This window comes from Protobothrops mucrosquamatus, unplaced genomic scaffold (assembly GCF_001527695.2).
Source record: "Protobothrops mucrosquamatus isolate PMUCROS unplaced genomic scaffold, P.Mucros_1.0 scaffold336, whole genome shotgun sequence".
Taxonomy (NCBI): Eukaryota; Metazoa; Chordata; class Lepidosauria; order Squamata; family Viperidae; genus Protobothrops; species Protobothrops mucrosquamatus.
The window spans coordinates 617,991-640,235 of NW_015386674.1; the positions used below are offsets into that span (position 1 = coordinate 617,991).

Sequence of the window (22,245 nt, forward strand, 5' to 3'; positions counted from 1 at the left end):
CAACTTTTTAACACAAAGAAATAATGAAGCAATAGGCAAAATAGTTATGTGTATTTAAGAGATTTATTAAAAAGATGCTCATACTTAAGACAGTCCAAATATTCTAGCGCTTTCAAAAACCCTCTGAAAGGACGGTCAATTTTTTTTTCATTATGGATGTGCTTTGAGGACGTGGCGGCTGGACCAGAATGGCCTTTTAACAGTGATCCCTTTTTCATTTGCAAAAAATAAAAATAAAAAATTTCTGAAGATAGTCCTACTACCCATATCATCTGACATTAAGCAGCTTAAGGGCACCTTCGGGTTGCAAAACAAGACAATGCCTGATTCAGAGAGGAACCACTTCCTCCCTCTTGTGCGGGTTCCTGGGGGAAGGCTCCGGGGTCCTGCTGTTCCTTGAGACAATACTGCACTCTGCTCGGACCAAATGGCAGCAGGTTGAATTCTTCCTCGCCTTTCTCCCTTAGGCCTGCTTTAGTACCTAATCTGTAGCAGGAAGGTTCGGATCTGCATGGGAAATAATTCAATGTGTGCCGGGTCCAGGCCAGTGCCTGATCGCCGTTCTGCTGCTATCCCTGTGGAGAGAAGGAGGTTGAGAAGCAGTGACAAGAGTACCAAAGTGGGCATTTGGAAGGAAGAAGAAAGGCAACAGTTATTGCGAGACAATGGGATTTACAGTGTTATTCCCGCCCAAAAAGTTCATTCCAAGATCTGTAACTGTCGGAATTAGCTTAGAGTTAATGGCCAACTCTTGCCCAGTCATACAAAATGCAGGCTTTGGGGGGTGGATAGAGAGGCCACTTGGGCTCTGGAAAAGCTGCCAGACGTAAAGTTTGAAGAAAGAGGTTAGCCCAGTGATGGCGAACCTTTTAAAGACCGAGTGCCCAAACTGCAACCCAAAACCCACTTATGCATCGTCGGGTGCCGGGTGGGTGTGGCCCATTGGGTGGGCATGGCTGCGGTGGTAACAGCAGGCTGGATGGGACTAAAAAGTTCAATCAATCAATTCCAACTTTGCAAGATCTTTTTTTCCCCGCGAAAAGTTGAAATTGACTGATTGATTGAACCTTTTTTTTTTTTGAACATGGCGGCAGAGGCCTAAAGCGAAAAGGTTTTATAAAACCCAGCTGAAGGCCTAGGACTGGGGCGATGGCGCACGTGCCCACAGAGAGGACTCTGAGTGCCGCCTCTGGCACCCGTGCCATAGGTTCGCCACCACTGGGTTAGCCTATGTGAGACTAATTGCCAGGTTATAGAAAGATATTTTAGAGCAGTCCCTTGGAGTAGCTTTCAGTGCAACTCAAGTACACTAAATACATTAGGAAAAAAAAAGGGCTGAAAGTGCCAGTTTCCCTTGAAGCAACAGAGACCACTGCTGTACAGAGAGATCTGCAATTCCACTTCAACCCTCACCTTCAGTTGACTGCCAGATGAGCCTGCTCACGTCCTCCCGTTTCTGGTTTGCTGACAAGTTCATTTCTTGCACAGTGATGATGTTGAAGGAAGAGAACAAATTCTGACCAAGTGGAAAAAACAAACCAGATTGGGATGTTGGCTCCAGTTGATTCTCAATGCTAGACTCATTCTGACCCACCCGATTAAATCCTGTTTTTCAGTTCTGGTCTTCGACTAGCATCAATTCAAATTTTCTCTCCTGTAAATATCCTGTGTGCCCCGTAAATCTAGTAAAAATGTGAAACACTAGCCAGGAAATCCCCCTTTCAGTTCTCAACTGGGTGATGAAATCCACAAGCAATTCTATTATCTGCAGGATGGAGATACTAATGCTTCCCTACCTGATAGGTTTGGTGAAATTCAGGTAAAATACTAAGCACAGGGTACTGAATGTTTAAGAAATTACCCACTTTGGTGGTAGTTTAGCCTAGCTAAGTTACAGAGAACAGTTCATGCCTTTACTGATTTGATTGTCTCTAGTAAGAAACCTACCAGCATGTTAATGACAACAGGCGAGGAGCCATTGACTGCCTCCCCATATTCAAACTGGTGCTCTAGACGGATGAGAACAGCATCAGGCTCCCACTGGGCCAATGTCAGCAGGTGAACATTCAGAGGAAGGGCATGCCGGAGAGCAGAGAACTGAGGATTGGGAGAGAAAATATTGGACAAACATAGTGTCCGATTACTATCCCTGAAAAGCCATAATGTTGGATAATGTCACTGACTTATAATCATGCCACAAAGAAGAGGGAGTCAAGCTATTCTCCAAAGCACCTGAAGGCAGGACAAGAAGCAACGGATGGAAACTGATCAAGGAGAGAAGCAACCTAGAACTAAGGAGAAACTTCCTGACACTTAGAACAATTAATCAGTGGAATAACTTGCCTCCATAAATTGTGAATGCTCCAACACTGGAAGTTTTTAAGAAGAGACCGGACAGCCATTTGTCCAAAATGGTATAAGTCTCTTCCAACTTTATTATTATTCAATAAAACAAAAGGAATGTCATTGGATACTAAATAATAAGCAAATTATGATAAGCAGAAGAAAGTAATCGGCTTAAAAAGTTAAAAACTAACAGCTTTGCAGAGATTTGGAAGCATGCAGGCAGCACCTGTCCAAACTTCTTTCAAACAGCCATGTATTTTCCTTAGATTATGCAACTATACTCTGCAGCTGCCACCTAGGCCCTGGAAAAGATGCCGCTTTTAAACCGTTGCAGCTAAGCTCAGATGTATTTCTTGGAATGCTTTGCACTCTAATACCTTAAAAATGAAAACAATCTTAGGAATACCATCCATCATTTGTTGAAAGAGTATTTTGACTACTAATAAATAAGGCTACTGATATCTGAATACTGCTTGTCTTTTTTCTTTTGTCTTTCCCTCACCTCTTTGACAATGTCGTGACTATCTGGGGTCAGCACCACCTGTGGTGCCATGTACTCTTGCTGGGCCCACAGACGGTGCTGCTCAGCTGATGATTCCACCGTATCTAAGAATATAAGGTGACGACCTCGGACGACTAGTCCATTGTGATATTCGCCAGGTTCCAGTAATGGCTCCTGTACACCCCGGCTGTCATCATGTAGCAGCCTTCGATGTACCTGAAAGCGACACATACACACGAAAGTCGAAAGCAGAACAATGGAATTCAGTTTGCTAATGCTTTAAAATGCCAGGTGCTGTGGGATGGATACAGAATGTCTTTTAAAGATGCTGAAGAACAAGTAATTGCTAAAAACATAGTGACTAATTTACACCAACTCATCTAACCACTAGTCTTGCTACAGCAGTGGTTCTCAACCTGTGGGTCGGGACCCCATTTGGGGTCGATCGACCATTTCACGGGGGTCGCCAAGCAAGGCTGTCCGCCATTTTTTTTGTCCGCCATTTTTTTCCCCTTTTCTGGCGGGTGCCTTACCTCCCTTGGGCTGGGCCAGCTGGTGGTCGGCCTGCTCCGTCTCTGCCGCTTGCCAGCTATGCCTCGGCCGGCGCAGGGGGCCGAACCACGCATGTGCAGCGCTCCCGGGCAGGGAAAGTCCTCGACTTACGACCGGTTGGGTAGTCCTCGACTTACGACTGGTTTAGTCCTCGACTTACGACCGGTTTAGTCCTCGACTTACGACCGGTTGGGGTCGCGACATTAAAAAGGTTGAGAACCACTGTGCTACAGTTTCACATACGAGTTCTTCTCGTTGTAGGATTCTGACCACTTTGGCTGCTGATCTCCCTTACCTCAATGTCCTAGTCTTATGTTCTTCCATCTATTGAAGCTGTGACTCTTCTCTTTCGGGGGCTAACATTTTAGATGAGGTGCTCAGTTTCCCCAAATATAAAGGAGAAAAGTTAGTTCCCACCACTGTGTGACAGGAAGCAATTACAGAAAGTACTTGTCCTCTTTGTTGCTCTACCAACCTGCTATACTTACCATAAGTTCAAGAGAACCATCCGTGAGGCTACTGCCACCCTGTGAGCGATCTGTCAGCACTGTTAGCTGGGTCTTCCGGTCCTGAAACGGAAAAAAGAAAAAGTAAAAAGGTTGCACAGTCCTGGCTGCATGCATGAACAAACCTCACTCTGCAGAGATGCTGCAGTATTACAGGTGATCCCACCACTGTAGGATTCAACCTTCATTAGATAAAAACCTACCCATATTATTTCATAATTACGCTTGTGTGGGCAGGCAATCCTATAGGAGACCAAGAACAACCAAGCCTGCCAGGAACCACGGGATGTTATTACCTTGATGTAGATACGACTATTCACAGGGTAGTAGTTGCCTGCCACTGGCTCAGTCTGGCTCAGATTCCATGTGAACCTGTAATCACGTCTTCTCGGAGAAAGAAAGAAAGAGCAAATTAACTTCCTGATTTCCTTCATCCAGCTGAACCTGGCAAAATCAAGGTGCACCCCCCCCAGCTCTTTTAAATGGAAGTGAGAGACAGTGAGAAGGGTTACAGCAAAATGAACAGAAAGGGCACTTGTACAGCTATGACTGGTATTTTAGCTCCCACAAATTAACTTTGCAATTTTACTCTGGCTTGGATAAACTCAGCCATTGTATGAGCCTTGCACGGATTTCAATCCCAATAGGATCGTTGCTGAAAATTGGGAGAGTTGAAGTCCAGAGACCTGAAGGGTGTCCAGAATGGAAAGGCTGATGGTAGCAGTAGTTTCAACACGACTGGATGCCATCATTTTGGGGAAGGTTGCTATAGAGCAGTGATGGCGAACCTTTTAGAGACCGAGTGCCCAAACCGCAACTCAAAACCCACTTATTTATCGCCAGGTGCCAGGTGGGCATGGCTGTGATGATCATGGCAGATTGGGTGGGTGTGGCCAAGGTGGGCGTGATCACCTCGATGTTACTCATGGGGAGGGATGCATGTGAGGGCCAGGCAGGTTGGGGGAGATCCAGGGGGTCTCTGGCAGGTGGGGCGGTGGGCAGGAGGCTCGTCCTGTGGGGTGAGGCGAGGCAGGGTGGAAGTGCCATTGTCGCAGGGCAAGGCGAGGCAGAGGCCGGGGCGGCTGCTGCCTGATACCATCAGCTCCCGCACACAGAGGCCAGCGAGCGCATGGGTGCTGGGATGCATCCGGCCATGTGGGACTTCGGCGAGTTAGTGGGTGGCTGGTTGAAGGACAGTTGCCATCTCGGGGGCATGGCGCGCGTGCCCACAGAGAGGGCTCTGAGTGCCGCCTCTGGCACCCATGCCATAGGTTCGCCACCACTGCTATAGAGTAAGCCGGTGGCTCTTTATACACTTTCATTTGCTCATACAGGATTGAACAGAAATAGTGAAATTTAATATGTTGCTTAGGGTTACCGAATATGTTGTGACCAAGCATTTTAAAACTAGAAATGTCTAGCTAACAGTTTGCACTATAAGCCACTGTATAGTTCTGGCTGCAGGTCAAGGGGTATGCGAGTCTTCCTGCTCCTAACCCCATACCTTCTCTCCAGGATCTCGCGTCCATTCGAGTCTGTGTAAAAAAGGCCTTCAGTCTGCAGATTTGTCTCAAACCGGCTGATTATCTCCTTGCCTTGCTGATCCCTATGGCAAAAGCATAGAAGCCAGAATCTTGTGCTAAAGGTCAGTGAAGCCCCCTTCCCCCAACATTTTTCTGATGCTTACCCTATAGGAATGGGTCCCACTGTCCATTCCAGTTCAACATATGGCTGCCCAGCATAGAGGCGCACCACTTGGGAACACCAATCAGAGAAGTTCTGGTACAGCTCTTGCACCACTTGATTCTGCCAGAGAGAGAGAGAAAAGATGGCTGCTAGGATCCTTACTTGGCTTCAAAAGCACAGCCTCCCTTTCGGCAGTAGAAGGGCACAAATGAGTTTTGAGAGCTGCTCCACACACAATGAAATACCAGAGATTCATTATGGTTCCTTTAAATTCAAATGCTTCAAATCATACAACGGATGCCACCTTCTGGCAATGAGAGGAGCCTTAAGAAAATATTTCAGTAAGAAATCAGATTACTCCCGTTAGACACCTCAGCTCCTGAAAAATGAAAATTCCCCTTTTCCCACGAACCGTTACAGAACAAAAGCTGTTTTTATGTTAAGCGTTGGTGAACTCAATCCCGCCAGCAGAGGTGGCATCTGCTGGAAATGGTAAAGCATCAGAGGCCAAAGGCTCCATCTGTGAGGGAGATGAGCAGTTCTTAATTATGAAAAATAAAAAAAAATAAAAGCAATTCCCACAAGACTCCACTCATGAAATGGGACCAGGCACAGCAAAAACTTAAGATTTCTTTTTTTAAAAACCCAAAATGGGGTTGGCAACTTTTTGCCTGCCCAAAAAAGTACATTCTCACGAGAGAAAACACACTCTGTGCCAAGAGGGGCAAATGAGAGAGAAGGTCGGCCCTTTTCTTTCTAGCATCCTCTTCTCGTTCTCCATACATCTTGAGGTAGGACAGCACTGAGCGCTGATCAGATTAGATTGCAAAGGGCATAAAATTCAACAGAGGGTTCCCTAATGTAAGAAAGCATACATTTGTGCTCAAATCCCTGCAAATTATAGTATTGCCCTGCTCATAAAATGTTTCTGCCATCCCCTCAGTCCACGACAAATATTACTTTAGATTCCCAAACAAGGTAAGACAGCTTTTGCGGGAGCAAATATACAGCAATCTTTGCAAAGCTCTAGCAAGAAGAAGCCAAGCTTGTTTTTGTTACAGAATATGATGCCTACCGGTTTATGTTGTGTTATTTGGCTTATTAGGAACATAGGTTAGCTTAGAAAGGAGGCAAAGTCAAACCACTTCTGAAAAACCTTGCCAAGAAAACGGCAGGGACTTATCCAGGCAGTTTCCAAGAATGAGGCATGACTGAATGGAAGAAGAAAAAAGTACTTAGCAAATTGATATAGCTGCCCATCTCACAGAATCTGACCTATGGAATATGGTTGGAAAATACAAATAATCCATGGAGGCTCTATGATGTGAGTTATAAGCGTTTATGACTGCCATTCTCCTCTCTTCAGAGCTGGGGAGTCTAATTTATCTGGACAAGTTATTCTAGTAATTTGGTTCTTCCCACTAAGCAAGTTACTACTGTGTTTCCCTGAAAATAAGACCCACTCCGAAAATAAGCCCTAGCTGGGGTTTTTTTTGGGGGGGGGGAATATATAAGCCCTATCCCAATGATGGCGAACCTTTTAGAGACCGAGTGCCCAAACTGCAACCCAAAACCCACTTATGTATCGTCGGGGGCCGAGTAGGCGTGGGCCATTGGGTGGGTGTGGCCAATTGGGTAGGCATGGCTCATTGGGTGGGCATAGCTGCGGTGGTAACGGCAGACTGGGTGGGACTAAAAAGTTTAATCAATCAATTCCAACATTGCAAGATCTTTTTTTTCCCTGCAAGAAGTTGAATTTGATTGAACCATTTTTTTTTGCACACGACGGCGGAGGCCTAAAACGAAAAGGTTTTATAAAGCCCAGTTGAAGGCCTAGGACTGGGGCGACGGTGCACGTGCTCACAGAGAGGGCTCTGGGTGCCACCTGTGGCATGCGTGCCATAGGTTCGCCACCATGGCCCTATCCTAAAAATAAGCCCGGGGGGTGGGCATGGCCAGCACAACCGGTGGTGAGCATATGGGGGCTGACGGTGTCCGGCAGCAGCCACAGCCCACTGGCCCCTTGGCGCAGCACAGGCAAGTCCGAGTGCTGAGGCAGAGAGGAGGAAGGCGATCCGGACATGCCACATACTTTTCGCCCAGAGGGAGATCAAGTGTTGTGTGCTTGCGAATGGGGCGCTTAGAAACCGAGCGATCCACACTGTCTCCAAGCGCCCCATTTGCAAGCAGACATAACTCCCAGTCTACGTCATTTCTCCGTCTGGGTGAAAAGAGTTTGGATGCCTATGGGGTGCTTGGGTCAGTTCCACCCCCTCCCCCACCTGCCTCGCCTTGTAGCGGTGGCACGGCATGGCAGGCCATGTGGCCTCCTGCCGCAAGTGGCCGCAGAAGTGGACCAGCAGCCATGTAAGTTCCTACTGGACGGGGGTGTTGGTACTGCCACCGCAAGGCAAGGCAGGTGTCAGGAAAAAAAAAATAAGACATCTCCCGAAAATAAGACCTACTGCCTTTTTTGGAGGCAGAAAAAAAAAATATATAAGACTGGGTTTTGTTTTCGGGGAAACACAGTAGCTAACTTGATTTCTTTTTAGGCTGTTCCATTTCAACTGGCTTTGAGTGGCAAGCACTGAAAAAAAAAAAGGAAAAAATCACAAAAATGCGATAGTGGTACAATCCATCAAGGGCAAGTCTGAATTTAAACACTCCCCAATCAATTAATCTTTATTATGGTCAGAGACCAGCAAAATACTCTCCAAATATTCTATCAGAGCCACATGTTTACAGTTCTGCAGAAACTCAGCAGAGAGGAGATAAAGCTGGTTCACTGAAGTTGATGATGGTAGCTCCTATGATAAATACCAACTACAGAATCAATGCAGGTCAAAACTCTTGGGGATGGGATCCTCAGCAGGACTTATCTCCTGGATCACTGGGCAAACAGATCAATTTGGAGCAGATGACTTTGAGCTTTTCCTACCTTTATCTGATATACATGAGCTCCTTGGGCAATGGGAAAGGCCTTGAAGGTGTCAGGACGGAAGATGTAGGCTCCGGACGCCTGTGAATGTTCTGCATTTCCATCACTGGCATTATACCTGGGGAAGCCAGCCAAGAGAGGGACATGACCATCAGGTCTACAATAGCAGAACAATAACTCATTAACTAATATCCCAGCAGAGGGTAAGGAATGCCAAGCCATCCTTAAAATCCATCTGCCATCAGCCACTGTGGGAAATAAAGCAGACATTCAGTTCTCCAAGCATAAGGTAATCTTCAATCTGACCTACCAAAGGAAGCTTTGAAGAAGCGGTAGGGAGATACTCTTGTCCAAATTTCGGATCTCCTTCATCAGTCCAGTGCTGGGGTCAAATAGAACTTGCAGATGCTGGAGCAGAAACACACAAAAATCCTGTGTCAGAGACACTATCAGGAGGAGCTCTTTGGATTTTTAGTCTGAATGGTAGCAAATGAAGACTATCCAGGGACGTTCATTTTCAAAAAAATTGTCTGCCACTTTCTTTCTTATCTGTAGAATAGGAACACTTTGAGCATCTCTTTTTATTTACTAATATCTGACAAGATGATTTTATTTTACTTTAGGAACTGTCTCAGCCTCACTTCCCAAGTGCAGGAAATGGGCAGGGAAAATACACCAACCAAATGACAAAGGAAAGATCGCCCTGTACCTCATTCTCAATCGATGGTGCAAGATGCGCTGCAGCAGGCTGAGGACGCATCCTTTTCAGCAGCCTGGGGTGTGTTGGATCTCTGAGAGACAACCGGGAAACAGAATAGGTTTTGTAGCCTAACGAAGGGAGAGATGCCTGAAATACCAGTTCATTGATGGCACTGCCTCGGTTATGCCGCACGGCACGGGTGAAACTTGATACAGGGATGATCTGGCAAGGAAAATGCAAGGTTGATTTTTTTAATAAGATAAATTGATAAGAAATTGATGACTAACACAGTCCAGGGCACACCCAGCAGAATAAACTCTCCCACTCATCCCAACCTTGTTCAGAGCAGAATAATTTTGCATACATTTCCTTTCACTCCCTGGAACAACAACGGGAGACTGGATCTCTCAAAGATATTACAGGACTTTCTCCAAGGCTTTCATTTTACATAAAGATAGATTAACACTTTAATCAGCACAGAACAGCAGGCAGGCAAGAATTGATCAATTACTACAGTTAGTTTTGTAGGTGCTTTGGACTCTGGGTTTTATAGCACTCTTTGGGCGGTCACAACATCAGCATATTGCCCCCAATAATCTGGGTCCTCATTTTAGCAACCTTGGAAGGATGAAAGGCTGAGTCAGCCTTGAGCTGGTCAGAATCAAACTCCTGCCAGTGGGCAGAGTTTGCTTACAATACTGAATTCTCACCACTACACCACCAGGGCTTGATAAACAGTTTAACAAATCAGGGTTAGTTGTGTAAACGTTTTAACAAGATAAATGACTAATATATAAAGACACTGTGATGACAAACAAGCCACTGATTCATAAATACTTTCTTGTGGAGCCTTAAGAGTCCCACTAATTGGATTCTTTTGCTAGTGGCTTCCATGCAACACCTGGGAGTTGGGAGGCGGCCCACCGGTGTTTCACAGTAATGCCTAAAGATCTCCAAACAAACACCTCCTACCTCATTCAAAATATTCTGACCGTCAGGAGCTACAACCGAATAATGGCTTCCGTTCACAGGCAGTCGGACATTCCAATCCACAGGACGGGCCAGAGGATTATAGACGATCACTCTGAACTGCAAAGGTAGTGAAGAAATATGTTGATCAAAGGAAGAAAGACCTAACAGGAGATGCTAAGGAGCCTGGTTATTTATTAACAGAGCTTATATACCATCCCAGTCTAATGACTCCAAGCTCAGTGAGAAACGACCTTCTCCACAGCCCAAGCAGTGTCCTTAAGGCTGAGGAGTGATTTGGGAAGCTCCAGATTTCAAGTCTCGAACAAGACGAAAGGTGAGAAATTGTATGGTCCCTTACAGTGGGGTCAGCTTCAGTGAGTAGGCAGGCGCTGATGTTGAGGTAGGTGCAATAGACGAAGTTTTCCGTGCTGCCAAGAAGATTGGCAAAGGCATTACTCATCACAATCTGGAAAGTCAGGAAAAAAAACAATAGTAAATTCTCTACTCCTGCCAGAAAGTTATGAATGGACAGAAGCACAGCTGGGGAAGAATCAGTGACGATCTTATGCTAAGTCTTGGATTCAAAGCCACAAACGTGGACAAGAGGAAAAGTAACAGTTACTTGCATTTCCCTCTATGTCATGGGCAAAGTTAGGCTACAAAAACCAAGTAAATGTTCCACTGCAAAAAAAATAGCTGTGATATCTCAGAAATATGCTTCCTTTGGAGTCAATGCATATAGGAAGGTCCCACGGCAAGATTGCAGGATGCTTTTCTTCGTAACATGGAAGAAAAGAGGAAGGCTCCTTTAAGCAACATACAGAGGCTACCACAATAAAGGAAATGTGGTACGGCCACAATTGCATGCCCCAAAGCAGGTCACGGAATCTCAGCCCTTGCCGTTACAACCTGTGAAAATCAAGCAACATTTTTGCAGCTAGAGAAAAGTGCTTTTTACTTTTTTTAGTGTTACGTTGTCCAAGAGCTGCAGTGATGCTCGTGCCCATACATATGTGGTGGGAGAGAAATAGCAGAAAAAATGTTGCTGGTTCATGCACAAACCTGGCAGGCATCCCAACCAATAGACAACTGTTTGGCATAGTCATTGGTCACATGCTGCTTTGCTGTGCCACTCACTGCATCATGATGCTGAGCAACTGCCATAGCCTGGCCTATAAGAAAAAGACCACAGGTATCACACAGTAAAATTACTGGGTCTCTAGAGATGTGGGTGCTGAGGGAATGGCCACTGTTTTTATTCTTGGCTTTTTGTATCCTTAACAGGGGTGCCATTGGCCAGAGCACTGTTCCTAATTGGTCTGATGGTCATCATGGCAACTGCCACCACAGTCACTCTCTTAATAAAAACTCAAGGTGAAAGCCCTGGTCAACTCTCAGGAGTACACATACATACGCAGCACAGAACTGTTAGCATTGCCGTAAGGCCCGAAGTTTGCTTTTGTGCCAACTATCACTTCCAGCTGGTTGCAGATCTGCAAAAAAAGAAACACCCAATCAGAGAGCCACAAAGCACCAGGATACATTCTATTTAGAAATCATGAAGGCTACTAACTTGCAGGAAATTGTTACTGAGGCGTTCATAGCGTTTCAAAGCTGGTCGGCTGGTGTAATAGCCTGTCCAGAACTGATGGGGACCATCGGCATATGGGAAGAAGTCATCGTATTTCAAAGACCTGTTCAAAATAAGATCAGTTAGCCAAAATCTACTTTTGGATGTGGAATGCCAACCTTGTCCTAGTTTCAGAATAATCTGAGCTGATCAGTAGTAGAAACGAGCAGCATCAGCTGAGTGAAATCCATCTTCAATTATTATTTTTTTATCGTGATACTTAAGAGGGGAAAAAAACATTGAGAGATCGAATGTGCTTCTTAGTATTCTTTCCCCCTTTTAGGATATGGAAATTAAAAATTATTAGGATGGCAGTGGACGGGTAAATAAAATTATATGGATATGGAAATTGATTTTACTCTTTTTCAAACGTACTCTGTGGAACTAGAGGATAGAGTGGTTGGCATGGGGTGAATTACCAGGCCAAAGATATGCAGATTAACCCAGATCTAGTAGGCAACTTTTCCCTTCCAAATATTTTAGATTTCAATTACTGTTCCCATAACCCAAAAGCATTGTCATTATGCTGCCCATCCTTAGATCTAACTTCTAGATCAGTGGTTCTCAACCTGTGGGTCGGGACCCCATTTGGGGTCGATCGACCATTTCACAGGGGTCGCCAAGCAAGGCTGTCCGCCATTTTTTTTGTCCGCCACTTTTTTCCCTTTTCTGGCGGGTGCCTTACCTCCCTTGGGCTGGGCCAGCTGGTGGTCGGCCTGCTCCGTCTCGGCCGGCGCAGGGAGTGGAACCACGCATGCGCGGCGCTCCCGGGCAGGGAAAGTCCTTGACTTACAACCGGTTGGGTAGTCCTCGACTTACGACCGGTTTAGTCCTTGACTTACGACCGGTTTAGTCCTCGACTTACGACCGGTTGGGGTCGCGGCATTAAAAAGGTTGAGAACCACTGTTCTAGATCTATGGGGAAGGTTCAATCTGCGAGAAAAGGACTTCTGCTTCTCAATTGTTTAATGACAGTTGCAGGAAAATGACTCTTTTTTTCAATTCCCCCCCACATGGAGAATGCCTGAAGAAGGGACAGAGTTTGCTTCAAAGGGACCACTAAGCTTTCCTGCTGTTTTGTCAGATGTGCTATGACTTCACAGTTCCAACATGGCCAAGGCAAAGCGAAAGCATAATAGATCAAGAGATGGAGAGATCAAGCATGACAGTTCACAAGAAGCAAAGAAACAAAGGAGTTTGAATGAAACTAAGCAGAAATGCCTCTCGGCTGCTAGGCCCATCAAATACTGGTATCTGCTCTTGCCGCTTAGCAATCCCAGGCTCTTTTGCTAACGTATCTTAAAGGATGGATCCAAATTAAGCACCTGCTCAGAAAAGAGAGTGGCGAAGATAGCCCCACTGGAAAAAAAAACCCCTGTTGCAATGAGCAGCTCTGAATACCAGCCAGCTCACCAGCCAGCCTGCCTCAGACCTCTCACCATGTTATGTTGGCTTTATTCAGCTCCCAAAGATAGCAGCTTGGGGTTGAGTAGAGTACGTTGACACGGCTGCCCTTCAGTTGCTGGAAGATCATATTCCAAGGAAAGAAATATGTTCATTTGCATTTCCTCTTGGTAAATTTATCACCTCCCCCTACTAATCTGGGCATCTTTTGGTATGCCTGTCCGTGAGCTACATCAACCAGAGACAGAAACTGGTGTGGTTCCAACTTGTGCCTCAACATCCCTCAGAAGGCCTAACTTTGTTGTATTCCTTCCCATCTAATTAACTGAGGCCTCAAACTCTGAGGCCTCGTTTTGGGCAGAATATTTATTTTCAAAAAGACAGGCTGTTGGCCCACCGTAGGGTACCTGTGCATTAACATGATGGATCAACTTGTCCAAGTTCTTGTACCATAGCAATGCGTTCTCATACTGGAAATCAGATCCCATCGTCATGACAATGTGGTTTGTGCGATAGTGTTTGGCCTGAAGAGAACATTGAAAAGTAGTAAACAGGTCTATTTGTCACATAGCCACTCCCTTCCTATCCCCAGGAATATTGTTAATAACATATACAACAAGCAGAGCGATGGATAGCTTCCCTGATACTACCCCTTGTTTTCACCTGAAAGGCTGCAATTCCCAGAAAGTAGGTCACTATATTTTCCACATTGTTCTCATCACTGTCATCATCCACAATAGGATTGTCAGAGCAGATTTGATCCCAGCAGAGAGACATAGGGGGGTCATAACCATTTGGTAGGATACCTATCAAGAAACAGGAGAAATGAGAGGGACAAATTACATCCTAGGAATCAATTTACATGCCCCAGTGGTTAAACACACAATAACGAGGCAGCAAAGGAACAATATCCTACACCAACTTGATTTTCTTCAGATGTGTGAGATTGTACTTCTATAAGCCTAGGCCAGCATGACTTGTGTTCACTGGTTACAGCAGATGCAGCCCCATGCTTTGATGGTCCTGGACCATGTTCCCATCCTCCATCTACCAACAGTTGGAAAAGAAACCAGATCCTATGGCAAAATTTCAACACAGCACATCTGGAAAGCTCCAGATTGGTGAACTCTGTTATCATGTGCGGTCATGTGAAAAAGTAAGTACATCCCCACTGACATTTATTTTCTTCAACATATTTCAACATAAATATATCTGATCTTTACTTCAACATTACTGATAAATAAAGATGTAAAATAACAAATATCATGTGCTACAATGTTTACATTTTGTAGTCCATTTTGTAATTTAAATAAACATAATTCTGCATGTGGAAAAAGTAAGTACTCCTGGTACTTTTATCACTATTCCAAATACCTAAAATTAGAATCGGATGCATCAGAGACCAGGTGCAAATGATCATTGTTAGAGAGGATCTGGGATCTGATTTATTTAAACCTCAGATATTTAGTTTGATTTGCTTTTTGTTGTTGAAGTGCACGGTCCACCTAGATCATAGGTCGGGAACCTGCGGCTCCAGAGCCGCATGCGGCTCTTTGAGCCTTCCCCTGTGGCTCCCAGCCTCCTCTGCCATTTGCAGAGAGAGACAGAGACAGAGAGAGGCACTTGCACTTCCCTGCTTCTCTCTCTGTCTCGTGTGTGTGTGTGTGTGTGTGTGTGTGTGTGTGTGTGTGTGTGTGTGTGTGTGTGTGTGTGTAAAAGAGAGTGGACTCACGGTGTTCTCTGACAAGCTGAAAAGCTTTTTGGGTGGGGCTCCTCCCTTTGCTGCGTCTCTGCAGGAACCAGGAACGGCAGGAGAGAGCTAGCTAGCCCAGCTATGCTGACTCAGGAATTTTGGGAGTTGAGATGCATGAGTCATAAAAGAGACGAGGTTGCCTACCCTGAGCTTGTTGGAAAACAGCTTGAAGCCAGCTTGCCAGGTAAGCAGAAGATCGGAGAGAGGGGGGAAGAGAGAGAGCGAGGGAGAGGAAAGAGAGAGAGAAAGAAAGAGAGTGGGGGAAGGGGACTGGCAGACCAAGGCCAGAAAGAGAGAGAGGGAGGGAGAGAGAGACCCTTTTGACATCTAAAATGAAGATAACACTGCATATATCCTTTTTTACCTTTATGATATATATACCTTTATCATAAAGGTAAAAAAGGATATATGCAGTGTTATCTTCATTTTAGATATCAAAAGGGTTTTGCGGCTCCCCGTGTTTTGTTTTTGGTGGGAAACGGGTCCAAGTGGCTCTTTGAGTGCTTTGGGTTGCCTACCCCTGACCTAGATCTAGAGCAAAACAGCACTCAGAGGCCTTCTGAAAGAAAATTAGAGAGGCCTAGGAGGGATTTTAACAATTGAACATTAATTATTCCATTATCCAAAAGATCAACAAATGAAAATTACATACAACTGTCAACTTGCTCAGGTCATAGTTCTCCAGTTGGTTCAGTGCAAGAGCAGAATGCAAGATACTGAAAGAAGTTGCTAAGAACCCCAGAATTTTATCACATGACCAACAGATAGAGCAGGACTTCTGGAACAATGTACTCTGATCAAATAAGACAAAGATAAGGGATTTGGCCATATTATCAGAAGACATATTTGGCAAGAACCAAAGACAGCAATTCACCACGGGGGTATATATTTATGTCTTACTTTTTCACATGCCTGTATGCATTTCTTTCATAAAGATGATCTGCCCTTCAGAAAATGATGCAAGTCAGGCAATAATACACACAGGGCTCATACTAACTTATGCTCATCTTCCATTAGGACATCTATAAAATTGACACTGTCAATTCACATACTGTTCTATTACTTGGGCTACTGTAATCAACTAAGGTATATGCCCTGGTAGGCAACCAAGTCTTCAGGCAAAGTGTAAGACTAATTCCCAAATGCCCAGCAACTGTTGCCAAGGCAAGATTTAAGAGCAAAAATAGCTGCAGAGCACCAGGCTGTTGATGGTACTAGTCATTATCTGCCATTTATTAACTGAATAGGCAGTTAATTACACTGGCAAAGTTGCAACTTAAGTCTTCGACATTTCCAGATCTCTTCCAGGTCAGCCTTGCTCACCAGTGAAGAGATCAGCCGCAGGTGGATCCAGGTTTCTGCTTGCGCGCCACAATTGCTCCATTTCACGCAGTGACTCACGGTGGAATTTATCCTGGTAATCAATACGGCCCAAGAAGAAACCATCATAGCCCATCTGGGGAGAATGGCAAGTGAAGGAATGTTAAGTATCTTGAACTCGGAGAAGGGGGATATTAAATGAACTGGGGGATCCCAACAAATAGGATAACTGATCATTACAAAAGTTTTACATATTCACACATTTGGAATGAAAGGGGAGAGGATCGTAGTTAAAAATTCTGGCAAATGTAGAAGTTTGCAAGACCTGAGCAAACAGAGAAGCCTGCTCCCGACTGTGCCCAAAAGGATCAATGTGCCAGGCTACACGGGGCCGGCCGCATTCTCCAAACGTCTCTTTCAGGAAATGGAGCCCAAGGCTCATCTGATCAATGACAGCACTGTAATGTACGGACGCCTCGTCGTTCATGCACCAACCACCGTTCACAAACTCAAGGCGCCCTATTGAGGAGTGAGAAACACAGAAAGAAAAACAAAAAATATCAAAATAGGGAAGAACGTGAGCCTACAACTGCAAAGCAGCAGACACTTTCCCCAACTTGCCATTGTATCCATTAGATATTAGTTATAACCCCTGGGGGAAAATGCGCTGCTGTTCTCTTTAGTTCCCCTCCCGTCCACAACTAGGTACCTCCAGGTCCTTCTCATCATACATGGGCCCATGTCACATGTGACTCAGAAAAGCCAATCACTGGTGCTCAGTCTCTCTTGCTCACCTTCCGCAACCAGCTGCCGCACAGTCTGGCGCATGGCTTCCGTTTGCAGTCCCCACCAGCGAGCAAAGAACGCCACCTCCACATATATGAAACGCTTGCTGGGGTCAGCCAGAAGCTGAGGAATGACAGAGTCGAGGATGTACTGCACCCCGGCATGTTGGATGTCATTGCGGACTGCAAGGCAAGAAGCAAAGGAAGACTTGGGTCTTCGCTTGTCACACTCACGAGTCAATAGTATTTCCCATTTCTGAAAGAAAGCCTGGCTTCATCACATCTGCACCCACCATCAGCCACAAAAGCCACCTTCCTGGCCTTGGGCCGCTCTGCATTCCCAATCAACACATAACTGGCCTTGCTGGCTGGCAATGAGAATTTCATGAAAATCTCTCCGCAAGCACATGACCTTCAGAAAAGCTGCTAAAAATTTCCACCCTGGACTCTGCTACACCGTTATCTGTGACTAAAGGATAAAATGTGTTGGAACCTTCCTGTTTCTATGACTCTATTCTGGCCTTGGGAGGCAGAGTGCAAAGCCCACCTATGCAAGCAGGGCCTCCAAACAGGATGTTGCAATCTGGAGCAGCCATCAGAAGTCTGAGCTGGCAAGGCCTATGTGATTTTGTTGAAAGATAATGGGTGTCTTGGAAAGGGAAACTGGAAAATACTGCTGGGCAGCAGACTGCAGGAGAGAGCTGGTGGCCTAGGCCAGGGGTAGGCAACCTTGGCTCTTTTATGACTCGTGGACTTCAACTCCCAGAATTCCTGAGCCAGCCATGGCTGGCTCAGGAATTCTGGGAGTTGAAGTCCACGAGTCATAAAAGAGCCAAGGTTGCCTACCCCTGGCCTAGGCTAATGTTATGGCTAAAAGCACAAGCCCCTCCTAGTTAAAAATGCCCCTCAGTCATGAGTTCTCCACATGGAATTGCTCCTGATTTTAGAACCTTGGTCTGCCGGTGTCTATTGAGAGAAGACTACTGGAGTGACATAGCAAGCTGCTGTAAAAAAATTAAAAAGGAAATATTATACAAAACACCGAGGGTTGTTATTATCTATTAGGAATTACTTCTATTTTATTTTTAAGGCAGCTGATAAAACATGTCAAGCTTAGTTTCTTTCACATCAGCATTTTGTTCAAACACAGAACTAAGATCTCTCTTTTCCACTACAATACTCACGTCTACTACATTTTACAGCAGCTCGCGAATGAGAGCTGAAGACCCAAATATCTGAAGATCTTCAGCTCCTTCAGGATCATTTGCTTACTTCAAACAGGGAAGGCAATCTGAAGATGCACTTTGCTGGAGTCAAGACTGGTCAGCAGTTACAACTTCAGCTTCAGCACCAAACTCCAAGCACAGCAAGAAAGGCTGGCGCTAATTTAAAGCACAAAGCACAAAACTTTCTTTTCCTTTCCAGGGCTTTGCTAGACTTTGCTATGAGACCTCCTGCTAGGAGGCAGCTTCAACTTACCTCCAAAGAAATACTGGTCCACTGTCTTCAGCCAGCCCACATCATCATGCGTGTGAGGGATAAGGTGAACATTGAGCATGTCAGGTTTTGTCACTGGGCAGGACTAATAAGAGGAAGGGAAAAACAAGAACACCTGAGCTAAAAGGAGGATGTGAAACCCCTCAAGACCATGCCCCCCTCCCCCTCCAAGGCAGCAGTCATAAAAACTAAAAAGTAATGAGGCATTTGAGTTGAGCTGAATTCCTGGTCACCGCATCCAGAAGGTTCCTATGGCCAAAGGTCAGAAGTAATTGGCCACTGCCCTATTCTATGATGCTCCTTGGACTTCCCAACCCAGGCAACAGTTCTGGTATTCCCAAGGGGAGACCCATCCAAGAATTAGCCAGGACCAACCCTGCTTTGGAGACCAGACAAGGCTTGCTGGCGCCTACCCCGGCTGAGGTTCAGTCTGTATAGAGGTAGAATAAGATCATCACTTGTTGGAAGAACCTCCACCAAATTTAGGGCTGGGGGAAATATTACTGTTTGCTAACTATGTTTGACCTCCAGCCAATAGGAGGCTAAACATTCAAATAAAATTTATATTGTATTTGAATATTTAGCCTCCTATTGGTTCACAATTGCTGGGACCAGGGCTCTTTACTGGGTGTTTCTAAGCCTAATTCAAAATATTTCCGGACACTGGAAAACAAGAATATCTTCCTATCACCACCAACTGTTTCGGCACAAGACTTCCATGATAATTAACAATACAATAGTTACAAAGTGGATAGAGCAGGGGTGTCAAACTCAATTTCATTGAGGGCCACATCAGCATTGCGATTGCCCTCAGGGGTCTGGGTGGGTGTGGCCTACTGGGTGGGCGTGGATAGAGTGGGCATGGCCATCTCTACATCATTCGCGTCAAGGGTGCCTGTGGGGGCCTGGGCAGGAGAGGGACAGATCTGAGGGTCTCTGGCAGAAAGGGGTGGGACCAGGGCAGAGCCCATCAAGCCGGATATGTGAAGTAGGCGAGGGCCATTTGCTGGCCACTTCCAGGCGATGGTGCATTTCTTCATTCCTCACAAAGGGTGACACCTCCCCAGCATGCACCCAGGGGGTGGGGCCGATGCGGCAGGGGCTGGTTCCTCGCTGTTTCCAGACAGCCTTGTGGAGCTGAGACTGAATGCGTTTCAGCACAGATGGCCACCACAAAATTGTACACTGGCTCCCAGCCGGCCTGGGCCAGGGCCAAGGCAGCGGGGGCCGTTCCCTCACTGTTTCCAGGATGGCTTCGCAGGCCACATGAAACCACTTCGTGGGCCGCATCCGGCCCCCGGGTCTTGTGTTTGACATGTCTGGGATAGAGGATGCAGAAGGAAACAAATGATTAAATTTTCAAAATCATTAAAAAAAACTCAGCAAGACTGAAACAGTGTATATTCAAATGTTTTTAAAGTACTGTACAAGACTCTTGAGTGTACTTGAATGCAAAGCTTGAAAAGCAGGAGAGATTTTAAGAGAACCTGGACTTGACACATCCAAATCCCAACTTCCACCTGCCTCAGACAGAAATGGGGGCTTTGGGGAGAGGTTGCTTGGGGATAATGGGTACATATGGGAACCAAGGATAAGAATATTATAAAGAGCAAGACTAATACTTCATAGCCATTAACTCCCTCCCCCTTCACTAGTTCTAAGATGTAGGATAGTAAAAGCAGCAGCTACTTTCTAAGTGGTTTCAGAAACAAGGTCCAAGTTGTCATTCTGCTATCCTAATTTCAAACTTCTCTAGCTGGGTTTGCCAAACAGACTATGTTAACCTAAAACAGGGTTGGATGCTTTGTGATTCACTGTATTACAATAACCCAGCCAAGTCCCCCTCTAAACTGTGGAATTTGTTTCTGATTTATGTGCTTATTGTCCTAAATGAAAAATAAATCATTATCTTGGGTGTTGTATTATGGCAAAATATGGAGAGAGAATGGGAGATGAGATAAAGGAGAATTGGTTGAGAAAGAACTTGGGATTTAGACAGAAAGAGTGGGGGAGAAAGGAGGTTCAAGTGGACAGAGAGAAGACAGATGAGAAAGGAGAGGTGAGCAGGCCAACATTGTTTCCTGGAGAGACTAGAGCAGTGGTTCTCAACCTTTTTAATGCCGCGACCCCAACCGGTCGTAAGTCGAGGACTAAACCGGTCGTAAGTCAAGGACTAAACCGGTCGTAAGTCGAGGACTACCCAACCGGTCGAGGACTTTCCCTGCCTGGGAGCACCACGCATGCGTGGTTCCGCCCCCTGCGCCAGCCGAGGCGTAGCTGGCAAGCGGCANTGGACAAAAAAAATGGCGGACAGCCTTGCTTGGCGACCCCCATGAAATGGTCGATCGACCCCAAATGGGGTCCCGACCCACAGGTTGAGAACCACTGGACTAGAGGTTGAGAATTATGGGCCCTATGCAGGAGGACCATTGTAAGCAATCATTTTACATTCAGCTGTCTACAGTGGAGATTTACTGAAGAGTAGTGTAGATGAGATGGCAACAGCATAGTGACAGAACAGATATTGTGATGGCTAAAAGGAGAAAGACGAGACAGGCAATTGGAAGAAAAAAAAAGAGAAATAAGCAGGCATTGAAAGCAAAAAGGAATGAAGAGAAAGAAAGAAGCGGGGTTGAAGGAATGGAAATTTACGAACTGTACCAACCATAGAAGATACCAGGTGGAGTCTGGCAAAGGAAGACAGCTCTCATTCCTGCTTTGTCCTGGATGTATTTGTAAAACTCTAGAGGAACGGAAAACTGCCTGGAAGAGAGGCGAGTGCATGGAAGAGAGGCGAGAAAGAAGCAAGACAGGTCCTGCACTCTGAGGGAAAGGCAGAGAGTAGAGGAGGTTGTAGAAAGGAGGTTTGAACCTGAGTAACAACCAGGTGCTGGAAATTAAGAGGGGACAAAGACACAAGAAGGTAGAGGTGGGTGCATTGGAAAGATGATATGTTGACTGGAAGAGATCAATCAAAAATTGTGCAAGTTGTGGTATGAAATTGGAAGAGTGAAATGTGACTAACCATGAGGAATGTTGCTGACCCATCTAGGCTGACTGGGAGAGAAGAACTAAGGGGAACTTCCATGGAGGAAAGGGTAATTATAGTGATAGACAGGAGGAAGTGTCATGGGAGAGAAGGGATGGGACATTCCAAGGGAAAGGAGATTGAAATGTGTTACCAATTTCTACTTAAGGCCCTCTAATCTTCACTCATGCACAGGGCATCTGGTGGCATCAGGCTTAAACTGATGCTTCTGAACATCAAGTTCATCTGCTACAAATCCAGTATTTTCTACAATTTGACCCAGGACATATAGCCTATCTGGATGAGGAAGAGAAAAAAAGCTGCCCCAAATGTTCCTTGGGAAGCTTATCTAATACAATGGATAGCTCCAAACAGAAACAGTACAGAGCCCCCCCCCAAAAAAAAATAAGACAACCATTTCTTGGTATTTCATCAGTGCTTCTATCTATCTATTATGGTAGTTCAATTGCTTCAGCTGAAGACCATAAGGTGCTATTAGATTTCCAGAGGCAATAAGGCAGGGGTGTCAAACTCGCAACGTCACGTGACATGTCACTACGTATCGCAACTTTTTTTTCCATTGCCGGCAATGGGGTGGGTGCAATTTCCCTTGTGTCAAACTGCAG

The 22,245-nt window shown here is 45.5% G+C and overlaps 1 protein-coding gene across 1 annotated transcript; it reads right to left on the reverse strand.

Annotated features, from left to right (window-relative positions):
* Positions 1–46: 46 nt before the first annotated feature.
* MAN2B1 (mannosidase alpha class 2B member 1) lies at positions 47–18,671 on the reverse strand. Its single transcript, XM_029284023.1, has 23 exons — positions 18,574–18,671; positions 17,104–17,277; positions 16,635–16,828; positions 16,313–16,445; positions 13,900–14,042; positions 13,644–13,760; positions 13,272–13,354; positions 11,776–11,896; positions 11,617–11,695; positions 11,265–11,374; positions 10,561–10,668; positions 10,203–10,319; positions 9,240–9,452; positions 8,841–8,938; positions 8,531–8,648; positions 5,594–5,712; positions 5,411–5,512; positions 4,203–4,290; positions 3,889–3,969; positions 2,849–3,064; positions 1,948–2,097; positions 1,414–1,516; positions 47–575 (listed from the first exon to the last, which is right to left on the reverse strand). The coding sequence occupies exons 1-23, from the start codon at positions 18,650–18,652 to the stop codon at positions 475–477; spliced, it is 2,847 nt and encodes a 948-aa protein (XP_029139856.1). The 5' UTR covers positions 18,653–18,671; the 3' UTR covers positions 47–474.
* Between the last annotated feature and the right edge of the window lie 3,574 nt (positions 18,672–22,245).